Genomic DNA, 12273 nt, shown 5'->3' with positions numbered 1-12273 from the left:
GGTCTCATATTGAGTTCTTGGGGGTCTTGGGGGGGGCTCTTTGATGCATTTAGCAATGGAGGGCGAAAGCCCCTAGGGCTAGAGGTCTCTGGACCAAGACCAAGATTCAGGGACTTTGGGGGGCCTTTGGGGAACCCGTTCAGGTCTTTGCTGCGGTGATGACGTTGAAGTTAGGAAAAGTTTTGTATTACCTTGGTAAGCGTAGTCCATAATCTCTGGGTTGGTCAGACCAGGGAAAGGTCAGTAGGCGGGATTGGTCTGGGCAAACAGGAGCCATGAAAACTGGATCAAACAAAGGCATTTGGGAGATGGTCGGTTAACCTATGCAGGAAGGGGACCCAAGTTGTGCGTGTTCTTCAAGGCCTTGATTACTGCCAGGTTTTGCTCTATGGAAAAGCGGAAAAACCTGGGACGCTATCCCAGTGTCTTGGGAGGGCTTCGGCCCTTGATTGCCTTCTGTAAAACCACAAAGTTCCCTTCGCCGGGATCAATGGGGTTACAGTTGGCAAAGGAACCCACGTGTCCAACCAACCAGCGGTTAACACCATGAGGGGACTGGATGGGGGAGGGGACTGTTTTTACTTTGCATAATCCCGGGATCGCCAAACTCAGGCTTATATGGGCACCTAGCTCGTCTCCCTGTGGGGGGAACGATTCCTGCCCATCAGGTTGGTCTCTCTCTGCGAGGAGGGGGACAAACCCTGGGTGGAGGGAGAACTGTTGGGGGACGACCTAGGAGAATCATGGCTTGGGGCAGCTCGGGGGAACGAGATCTGCCACAAGGGAAATTTAGAGATGGGGGGGCCGTGTTGCCTGCCTCGTGGGGGGGGGGGGACTCCCCTCGAGGGGATCCTCGTGGGCTGGAAGCGAAAGGGTGGATGGCGGCCATTGCGGGCCCCCGTCGGGCGTTAGCCACCTGGGATGATGATTTGGATGAAAGGGTGGAATTAGCGTGTTCTAAAGTCACTTTATCCATTGTCACGGCTGTGGGGAAACCTGTGTTGGAGGGTCAGCTGAGGGGGGACAGTGGAGTTTTACTATGAGAGGAAGGGGGGGGGAACCACACCAAGGCTTTTTTCTGGTATGTGAAAGCGAGGGAAAAGATCATGAAAAAAAACAGGGGTCACTATTAACCTGCTCTCTTTCCCTTTTTCTTCCTTCCCCTCCCCTCTCCCTTCTCTCCTCCCACCCTCTCTCTCTCCCAAAGAGGGCTAAGATGTTGGCAAACGGAGGATTGCTGAAAAAACAACATTTTAGATTTATTGCCAGGAAACAGGCGGGCAGCGGGGAAAAGCGTGCGGAAATGGAGGGAATGGGGGGAGTTTATTTATGTGGAAAGGAAAAAAAAACTTTGTGGATCTAAACCAGGGGGAGGGGGGGACCGCAGGTGGGGGATGTCCGGCTGCTCCTGCGAAAAAAATTGAAAGAGGTTTAAAAACTCTTAAATCCCCAAGATTCCCCTGCGCGGCATTAGGAGGGGGGCACTGGACCAAGGGAAAAACGAGTCAGAGGATTAACAGGGACCAGAAAAAAACGAGGTCCACGGGGAATACAAAATTCAGGGGGACCGGAGAAAAAACTAAAGGGAATTGGTGGCCAGGGACTTTTTGGTGTTTTACATGGTGTGGGGGAATAAAAAGGGAAAAAATTTCGATGCTGGGGGGCAGGGAAAAAAAGGTGGGGGATTTTAAAAGGGGGGGGAATGGGCGGGGGTTTAGCGTGTTTTATGATTTCGGAAAAAAAAAAAAAAGTGGGGGGAAAAAAGGGGTGGGAAAAAAAAACCCCGGGGGGTAAAAAAAAAAAAAGGAAAAGGGGGGCTTTTTGTTGAAAGGGAAATTTTGCTTTTGGAAAAAGGGGGAAAAAAAAAAAAAAGGGGGGGGGGGAAAAAATTTTGGAGGGACCAAAAAGGGGAGGAAAAAAGGGTAGATTGCAAGGGGGGGACTTTTGCAAAAGGAAATAAAATGGGGGTCGGACTGTTTTTGGGGGGGGGAAATTTTGAGGGGGGGGGCTCTCCGGGGAGAAAAGGGGGGTTTCACCCAAAAAAAAAAAAAAAAAAAAAAAAAAGGGAAAAAAAAAATGTTTTGGGGTTGGGGTCAAATTGGGCAAGGGGAAAAAAAAAAAAAAAGGGGGGAAAAAAAAAACCCCCTTCCCCGGGGGGGGGTTTAAAATTGTTAATGTTTATTTTTGTAGTTTTTTTGGGGGGGCCAAAAAGAAAAATTTTTGGGGCACCCCAAAAAAAAAAGGCAAGTGCAGATAGGGGTAAAATGAAAAGGAAAAAAAAAAAAAAAACATTAAAAAAAAAAAAAAAAAAAAAGAAAAAAAATTAATTAAAAAAAAAAAAACCCCCTATTTAAAAATTTATGTTAAAAAAAAAAAAAAAAAAAAAAAAAAAAAAAAACCCTTTTTAAAAAATATACTAAACAAAAAATGAAAACCAGAATGTAGCAAAAAAACCATTGGGGCATTTAAAAATAAAAAATTTTAACAATTACTACCACCAAACCCCACACCCACCCACACATGTTGTTTGGTGGCGTGTTGTGCATGGCAACCCCAACGTGCTCTGCATTGGCATCGGCAGGGCTTGCGGGAGGGCGGCGGGCAAGGGCCTCTGGTGCAGGAAAGGCCAAATTCCGGCTTCGGGGGACCAAACCTTCCCGCCCCGACTTTTTTCTGGGGGTCGCCGCTAGGGCCCGGCCCCGCTTCCAGCCTCTTTGGGGGGAGGGGAGGGAAGCCTTGCTGGGAAAAAAGGGGGTTCCATTTGGCAAGGGATGGTCCTTTCCCCGCTAAAGCGGGCAAAGGGGGGGGGTTTCAGGGGGCTTGGAAAAAAAAAAAGGGCCTCTGAAGGGGGCCAAAGGGGGGGGGACAACGGGCCCCCTTTCGGGATTTCAGGGGCCCGGGCCGGGTTCCCCGCGGCCCCAGGGTCGGTCGTGGATTGCCCTGGAACCTGGGGGAAAAGCGTTCCCGGGAAGGGGGGCACGGTTGTCCCCGGCCAAAGGTCTCCGCCTCCAAGGGGCGTCACGTCCTGGGGAAGCCTGGGGGGTTTTTTGCTGGCGGATGGGGGGGCCGCGCACGGAGGGGGCCTGCCGAAAACCTGGGGGGGGGGTCCACGAAAGGGGGGGGGGAGGGCCGGGGGGGGGGGGGGGGACGGGCCCCCTTTGCCCACGGGGCGGGGCGGGACGGGCCTCCGGGCGAGTTGCCACGGGGGACGAAGGGGGGGGGACCGGCGTGGGCCGAAGGGGCAGTTTGTGTGCCACGCCCTGGGCCTTGGCCGTAAAGGGGCAAAAAAAAAAACCCCTTCCTGCCGGCCCCCACTTGGGGAAGCGGGATTTGCCCAGGGATCTTGGCCCAAATTTATTGTAGTCTTTTTGGAATCCGCGGGGTTCCTGGGAAAGGGGGGGCCCCCGGTTAGGGGGGGGGAAACCCCCCCCAGCCACCCTTTCTCCAGGTGGTTTTCCACGTTTCCGCGCCCCAGGAAGCTGGGCACATGTCCTCCCCAGTCGAAGGGGCCCCTCCGGTGCGGGTCCAGGGAGCAGGCCGCGCCCCGGCACATGTCGGGCGTCCAGGGCGGAGGCCCAAACCGGCCTGCAGGTCTGGGCCACCGCTTTTGGGCCCAAATGGGGGGGGGGGGGGGCCCCGGGGGGGGCCCCCCCGGGGGCCCCCCCCGGCGGGGGGGGAAGGGGCCTTTGGGGGGGGGGGGGGCCCCCCCTTCCAAAAAGGGGGGGGGGCCCCCCAATTTTTTCGGGTTTTTGGGGGGGCCCGGGGGGCCGGCCCCCCCGGGGGGGGGGGGCCCCGGGGAAAAGGCCCCGGGGGGCGCCAGGGGGGGGGCCCCCCCCCCCCCGGGGGGGGGGCCCCCCCGGGCCGGGGCGGGAACCCGGGCCCCGGGGGGGGGGGAAAAAACCCCCCGGGGGGGGGGGGGGGGAAACCCCCCCCCCGGGGGGGGGCCCCCCGGGGGGGTTGCCCGGGGGGGGGGGGGGGCCGGGGGGGGAGGGGGGGCCCCCGGGGGGGGGGGGGTTTTGGGCCACCGCCTTGCCCCCCCCCCCGGGGGGGGGGCCCACTTGGGGGAGTTTCCCAAACCCCGGGCCCCGGGGGGGGGGGCCCCCGGGTTGGGGGGGGGGGGGGCCCCTTTTTTTGGGGGGGGGCCCCCCTTTGGCCCCCCGGGGGGGGTTTTTCCCCCCCCGGGGGGCCTTTTTGGGCCCCCCCGGGGCCCCCGGGGGGGGGCCCCCCCACATTTTTGGTAGGGGCCAAACCCCCGGGGGGGTTACACCTTTTTTTTTGGGGGGGGGGGGGGGGTTCCCCTGCCCGGAAAAAATTTTAAAAACTCCCCGGGCCAAACCCCCCCTTTTGGGGGCGGGGGGGGGGGGCCCCTTTTCCCCCCGGGTAAAAAGGGGGGGGGGGGGGGGGGGTTCCAAAAAAACCATTCCCAAAAAAAAAAAAAAAAAAACCCCCCCCAAAAAAAATTTTTTTTTAAAAAAAAAAATTTTTTTTTTAAAAAAAAAATTAAATTTTTAAAAAAAATTAAAAAAAAAAAACCCCAAAAAACCCAAAAAAAAAAAAAAAAAAATTATATATTTTATTATTTTTTTTTTTAAATTTAATTTTTTAATTTATTATATTTTATTATTTAAAAAATTTTTTAAAATTTATAAAAATTTTTTTTTTAAAATTTTTTAAAAAAATTTTATATTATTTAAATAATTTTATTATATAAAATTTTAAAAAATATAAAAATTTAATATTTTAATATATATTTATATTAAAAAAATATATAATTTATATTTTTATATTTTTTTTTTAATATATTAAAAAATTTTTAAAATTTTTTAAAATTTTAAAAAAATATATAAAAAAAAAAAAAATTTTTAAAAAAATTTTAAAAAATATAAAAAATTTTAAAATTTAATAAAATTTATATATATATAATATATTTATTTTTAAAATTTATTAAATAAAATTTATAATATATTTTATAATTTTAAAATATATAATAAAAAAAAAAAAAATTTTAAAATTTTTTATAAAAAAAATTTAAAATTTTTTTTAATTATATATTAATTTTTTTATTTTTATTTTATTTTTAATTAATTTTTTTTAATTTTTAAAAAAAATTTATTTAAAATAAAAATTTTATTATTATAATATTTTTTTTTTTAAATTTTAAAAAATAAAAAAAAATTTTTTTTTTTTTAAATTTTAAATAAAAAAAAAATATATAAAATTATTTTATATAAAAAAAATAAAAAAAATAAAAATTTAAAATTTTTAAATTTTTTAATTATTTTTATTTTAAATAAATAAAAAAAATTTTTAAAAAAATTTTAAAAATATAAAAATATTTATTTTATTTTTAAAAATTTTTTTAATTATTTTTTATATTATATAAAATTTTTATTTTATTTTATAATTAATATAATTATTTTAAATTTTTTTAATTTTAATTATTTAATTTATATATTTTTTATAAAATTTTATAAAATTTAAAATAATTTTAATTTAAAATATTAAAATTTTTTTTTTTTTTTTATATTTTTATTTTTTTTTAATAATAATATTAATATTTTTTTAAATTTTTATATTATATAAAATTTAAAAATTATTTAAAAAAATATTTTTTTTAAAAATTTATTTTAAATAAAAAATTTTAAATTAATTTTTAAAATATATTTTTTTTTATATATAAAATTTTTTAAATTTTTATTATTTTAAAATTTAAAAATTATATAAAATTATAAATATTAAAAAAAATTAAAATATATATTTATTTAAATATATTAAATAAAAAATATTTTAAATTAATAAAAAATTTTTAAAAATTATTAAATATTAAAAATTTAAAATTAAATTATATTAATAAAAAAAAATATTTTTAATATAAAAAATTTTATTTTATTAAATTTTAAAATAAAAATTTTTAAAAAAATTAAATTTTTAAAATTATAAATATTAAAATATATTTTTAAAAATTAATATATAAAAATATATTTAAATTTTTAAAATTTTTTTTTTTAAAAAATAAAAAAAAAAAAATTTAAAATATATTAAAAAAATTTTTAAAATAAAATATATTTTTTTTAATATTATAATTTATTAAAATTATAAATAAAATTTTAAAATTTTTAAAATTTTAAAAATTATTTAAATATATTTATTTATAATTATTTTTATTTTAAAAATTTATATATATTTTAAAAATTTAATTTATTTATAATATTAATTTATTTATTATAATTATTTTAAAATTATTATTATATTATTATTTAAAATTATATTAATAATTATATTTTTATTTTATAAAATTATAGAAAAATTATAATTATATTATTAATTATTAAAATTAAAAATTTTTAAATTATTTAATTTTTTAATTAATATTTTTAAATTATAAATTTTAATTTTTTTAATTATTATATTTAATTTTTTTTTAAAATATAATAAAATTATTTTAATAATATTTTAAAATTTTTTATAAAATAAAATTAATATTTATTTATATATTTTATATAAAAAAATTATATTATTTTTTTTAAATATTAATAATTAATTATATTTTAAAATTTATAATAAAAAATTTTTTTAAAATTTTTTTAATTAAAAATTTTTTAAATAAAATAATAAAATTAATTTAAAAATAAAAAATTAAAATATAATAAATTTTTAATATATTATTTATTTATTATTTAATAAAAATTATAAATTTTTTTAAAATTTTTAAAATATATAATATTAATTTTTTAAAAAAAAATATTTTAAAAAAAATTTTTTTTAAATAATAAATTATATAATATTAATATAATTTAATTTTTAAAAAAATTATTAAAATTTATTATAAAAAAAATATAAATTATATTTTTAATTTTAATATTAAAAATTTAAAAAAAATTATAAAAAAATTAATATATTATTAAATATTATTTATAAAAATAATATAAAAAAAATTTTTAAAAATTTTAAAATATTTTTAAATATATAATTAATATAATTTATATTTTTTTTTATTTAAAAATTTTATTTATTTTAAAAATTAAAATAAAATTTTATTATTATAATTATTTTATTAATTTAAAATATAAAAAATTTTTTTATTAATTTTAATTATATATTTTTATAAAAAATTTTTAAATTTATTTTTTATATATTTATAATTTTATTTTTTAAATATTAATAAAATTAATTATTATAAAATTTTTTTTTAAAAAATTTTTAAATATTAATATTTAAAAAATAATAAAATATTTTAAATTTTAAATTAAAAAAAATTTATAAAAAAATTTTAAATTTAATTAATTTTTTTTTTAAAATATAAAAATAAATTAATATATTTTTAAAATTAATTTATATTAAATAAAATAAATATAAAAAAAAATAAAAATTTAAATATATAAAAATTAAAATTAATTAAAAATATAATATAATTTAAAATTTTTTTTAAAAAAAATTTTTTTAATTATAAATAAATAATTTTTTTAAAAATTTTTAAAATTATTAAAATTTTTTTTTTAAATTTTTTAAAATTTTTTTAAAAAAATTTGTTTTTTTTTTTTTTTGGGGGGGCTTTCAACGGGGGCCCGGGGTTTGTTTTTGGGGGGGGGGGGGAAAAACCCCCGGGGGGGGGGGGGGGGTTTTGGTTTTTGGGGGGGGAGGGGAACCCCCCCCCCGGGGGGGGGCATGTTTTTTAAATTATTACCTTGTTTTGGGGGGCCCCCCCCCCTTAAAAAAAATTTAAAACCAAAAAAGGTTTTTTTTGGGGGGGCCCTTTTAAAAAAGGGGTTTTGGCAAAAGGAAAGGCCCCCGGGGGGGTTTCCCCGGCCCAAGGCCCTTTTTGGCCGGAAGGGCCCGGGGGGGGGGGGGCCCCCCCAAGTGGGGGGGGGGGGGGGGGGTGCCCCCCGGGGGGGGGGGCCGGGGCCGGGGGGGGGGGGGCCCGGGGGGGGGGGGGGCCCTGGGAAAACCCCGGGGGGGGCCCTGGGGGGCAAAAAAGTGGGGAAAAACCCGGGGGGGGGGGGGGAAAAAAAAAGGGGGTGGGGGGGGGGGGGGCCCCAAATCCCCCGTGGGCCAAGGATAATATAATATTATTTAAATATCTATAATTATAAATTATATTAATAATATAATTATATTAATATATATATATATATATATATATTAAAAATATATATTTTAATATTATTATAATAAATATTATATTTATAAATATATAATATATATAATATATAATATAATATATATATATATATAAATAATATTATATATATATATATATCTAATTTATAAATTGTTTGTTTGTGGTGGCCTGTCTACAGCTCGGGAATGCTTTGAGAAGCTGGCAAGCGTCCCTTCCACCTCCTGACGGCGCCAGGTTTCCTGCCCTCGCCCGCGAAGGGCCGAGAGATCTTTCCGGCCGAGGTTGGGGCTTTTATGTATTTATAGGTTTTACCTGTGTATGTGCACCCCCCCCCCCCTTTAACACAAACATGTATACCTATGTTTATCAGTTGTGGTGATAATAAGGACCCTCAAAATCAAAATATTAGTCTGAATAACTGGAAAGGCGGTGCGCCGAGGCATTTCGTGACGAGGCCTCTGGCCGGAGCAGGAAGCTAACCTGCCGCGCCTTCCCGCCAGTGCCAGAGCGTGGTCAGACCTGCAGGGCGGTGCTCGCCCGGGGGGAGGGCCCGACATGTGCGGGGCGGCCTTGCTCCTGGAGGCGCAGGGGAGGGGACCTTCGACTGGGAGGAACATGTTGCCAGCTCCTGGGGCGCGAGAAAAACGTGGAAACACCTGGGAGGGCAGGTGTGGAGGGCGTCTTACCTGGCCACCGTCAGGAGCCAGCGGATCAGAGACTACATAGTGGCCAAGATCTGGGAGGCATCCGCTTCCACAGTGGCCAGGGCAGGGAGCGGTTGTTGGCGCTACGGCCAAGGCCCAGGGCGTGCACAAACTGCCTCCGGGCCAGCGGCGTCTTCGTCGTGCACTCGGCCGGAGGCCCGTCAGCGCCCCGTTGCAGGGCGTCCTCGGCCGGCATCCCGTCCTTCGTGGGAGTCCAGGTGTCGGGGCAGGAAACCTCGTTGGGGGCGCCATCGCCAGCAAAGTACCCGAGGCTGCCAGGGACGTGAACGCTTGGAGGCGGGAGACGGTGGCCCGGGGGGGGGGGACAACCGTGGGGGGCTCCGGGGGGCGCTCCAGGTTCAGGGGCATCACGACCGGGGGGCCTTGGTGGCGCTGGACGCGGCCCTGGAAGTCCGAGAAGGGCGTTGGTCCCGCTTTTGGCCACTTCCAGAGGGGGGGGGCCGTTTCCAGAGGCCTGGACGGGGGCCGTTGGCCGCTTAGCGGAGGGAGGGAACATCCTGCCGATGGGAGCCCTTTCCAGCAAAGGGCCTTCCTCCGTCAGAGGCTGGAAGCTGGCCGGCCTAGCGGCGACCGCAGCAGTCGGGGGGCGGGAGGTGGTCCGAGCGGATTTGGCCTTTCTTGCACCAGAGGGCTGCCTCGCCGCTTGCCGGCAGACTGCGATGCATTGCAGAGCACGTGCGTGCATTGGCCACCACACGCCACAACCCACATACATTTGTGTGTGTGTGTGTAGTAAATTGTATATTTTTATTTTTATTTGCGCATGTTTTTTTGGCTTACATTCTGGTTTCATTTTTGTTAGTATATTTTATAAGGGTTTCAAACATGTTGATTGGTATTTTTTTTTAAACATCCAATGTTTAAATAGTGTTTTTATATCATTAATTTTTTCTTCATTTGTTATATTGGTCAAATCTGTTTTCCACATTCATTTTATCTATCTGCACTTTGACTTTTATTGTGGGCCACTAATTTCTTTTGTCTTAAAAAAAAACTACATAAAAATAAAAAACATTAGCAACTTGAGCGGGCCGTGGAGTGGTTTTCTTCTTTTGGTTTCCTTGCCAATTGGAACCAACCACCGCCAACCACATTTCCCTTTTTTCTTCTTTTTTTTTTTGCTGAATCCCCACTTCTTTCTGGAGAAGCCTCCTCACACTCCCTGTCAAAACCCACAGGGTCGACGCCATTTATTTTCCCTTCTTGCAAAAAGTCTGCTTTGCAAATCTATCCTTTAGCCTCCTCCTTGGGTTCCTCCCCTTTCCCTTCTCCCTTGTTTTATTCTTCCCTCTCATGCATTTCCCTCTTCATTCCCACCACAGGCCCGTGCCTTTTTGGACCCCTGTTCTTTTCTCCGACATTTCCACACCATTTGTTTCGCGAAATCAATTCACTGCTAATCCTGCCATGGGTCTTGTAAAACTCAAACATGCTTTCTTGCCCCGAAGCATCAGATTTCCCTTCAATTCTCACACATGTAAAAAACACAAAAAAAGTCCTGGCCACATTCCTTTTAGTTTTCTCCGGGTCTGGATTGTATATCCCGTGGAACTCGTTTTCCTGGTCCTGTTATTCCTCTGGACTCGTTCCTTGGTTCCAGTGCCCCCCTTTAAATGGGCCGCAAGGGATCTGGGATTAAAGAGTTTAAACCTCTTCAATTTTTCGCAGGAGCAGCCGGGACATCCCCCCACCTGCGTCCTCCCTGTTTAGATCCACAAAAAGTTTTTCTTTCCACTAATTTAAAAAAAAACTCTCCATTTCTCCCATTTTTTGCCCACCGCGCTTTTCCGCTGGCCCCCCTGTTCTGGCATAAAAAATCTAAAATGTTTGTTCAGCAATCTTCCGTTGCACAATCTTTAGCCCTCCTTTGGGAGAGAGAGAGGGTGGGGGAGGAGGAGAGAGGGAGAGAGCGGGAGGGGGAGAAGGGAAAGAGAGGAAGCAGTATAGTGGGAACCTGTTTTTTTTCATGATCTTTTCTCGCTTTTCACATTTACCAGAAAAAAGCCTTGGGTGTGTTTTCTTCTCTCATAGTAAAACTTCCACTGTCCTCAAGCTGACTCCAAAAAAGGGTCTACAAGCCGTGACAAATTGATAAAAGTTGACTTTAGAAACACGCTAATTCCCCACCCTTTCATTCATCATCATCCAGGGGGCTAACGCCGAGGGCGCCATGGGGGGCCCCATCCACCCTTTCGCTTTCCAGCCCACGAGGAATCCCTTCGAGGCGGAGTTCTCCAGGCAGGCACCCACGGCCCCATCTCTAATTCCTTGTGGGCAAGGAATCTCGTCGAGCTGCCCAAGCCATGATCTCCCCTAGGTCGTCCCCACAGTTCCTCCTCCCACCCCAGGGTTGTCTCGCAGGAGGGACAAAACCTGAATGGAAAGGATTGTCCCACAGGGAAACCGGCTTAGGGTGCCCATATAGCCTGAGTTGGCGATTCCCCGGATTATGGCAAGAAAAAAAAACCCAGGGGGTTCCCTTTGCCGTTCTCATGTGAAAAAAAAAAAAAACCGCGGGGTTTGGGGGGGGGACACGTGGGGTTTGCCAAAACTGTTACCCCATGATCCGGGCCCGAAGGGGGAACCTTGTAAAGGGAAGGCATTCAAGGGGGGCGAGCCTCCCCAAGGGGGGGGGGGGGGGGGCCCACTGGGATAGCGGTCCAGGTTTTCGCTTTTCATAGGAGCAAAAAAAAAAACTGCCAGTATCAAGGGGCCTTGAAGGGACCCCCCCGCAAGCTTGGTCCTTTCTGCCATAGGTCCCCGGGAAACATCTCCAAATTTGCTCTTGTTGGATCCTTTTTTCATGGCTCCTGTTGCCGGGGGGGACCAAATCCGCTTTACTGGACTTTCCTGGTCTGGCCCCCAAAACCCAAGAAGATATGGGGGGGGGGGGAACAAACGCTTTTTACCCAAGGTTAAAAAAAATTTTTTCTAAACTTCAAACGTCTTTCACCGAAAAAGCATGGGGATTGGGGGGAACTGTAGGGTTTTTTTCCCCAAAAAGGGCCCCCAAAAAGTTCCCTAAAAAATTTTGGTCTTTGGTCCAGGGGGGGGGGAACCTCTAGGCCTGGGGGGGCTTTGGGGGCCTCCTTTTTGGCTAAAAAAGCATCAAGAAGCCGCCCACAAGTGGACCTCCAAGGACTCAGAAGGGAATGGGGCAAAAAAACATCATCGGGAAAAAAGTTCCAAGGTCTGGAGAACCTTAAAAATAATTGCCTAATTTGTTTTTGCCCCCCCCAAACTGACCTTTGGCTAGTAACCTTGCCCATATCCAGTCCATACAAGTGTTGAAAAGTGTTTTTTTGAAAAGGGGGGGGGGACCCACAAAGCTTGCCTCACCCCTGAATTTAAACAGGGAAAGAAAGTTCGGAACATAACCCCCAACCCCACACTTTAACAGCAACTTTCATTTACCAGTATAAAGGTTTT

At 41.1% G+C, this 12273-nt stretch overlaps 2 protein-coding genes across 2 annotated transcripts; both read right to left on the bottom strand.

Moving 5' to 3' along the window:
* Window positions 1–414: 414 nt before the first annotated feature.
* Window positions 415–3553, bottom strand: LOC119568691 (proline-rich receptor-like protein kinase PERK9). Its single transcript, XM_037917193.1, has 6 exons — window positions 3438–3553; window positions 2871–3050; window positions 2559–2712; window positions 1351–1408; window positions 701–996; window positions 415–555 (listed from the first exon to the last, which is right to left on the bottom strand). The coding sequence occupies exons 1-6, from the start codon at window positions 3551–3553 to the stop codon at window positions 415–417; spliced, it is 945 nt and encodes a 314-aa protein (XP_037773121.1).
* Window positions 3554–8830: 5277 nt separating this feature from the next.
* On the bottom strand, window positions 8831–9529 carry LOC119568690 (basic proline-rich protein-like). Its single transcript, XM_037917192.1, has one exon. The coding sequence runs from the start codon at window positions 9527–9529 to the stop codon at window positions 8831–8833; it is 699 nt and encodes a 232-aa protein (XP_037773120.1).
* Between the last annotated feature and the right edge of the window lie 2744 nt (window positions 9530–12273).

The sequence above is a fragment of the Penaeus monodon genome, unplaced genomic scaffold (genome assembly GCF_015228065.2).
Source record: "Penaeus monodon isolate SGIC_2016 unplaced genomic scaffold, NSTDA_Pmon_1 PmonScaffold_10573, whole genome shotgun sequence".
NCBI lineage: Eukaryota > Metazoa > Arthropoda > Malacostraca > Decapoda > Penaeidae > Penaeus > Penaeus monodon.
Note: the sequence above shows the minus strand (reverse complement) of the source record. Positions and strands in the feature narration are given on the sequence as shown.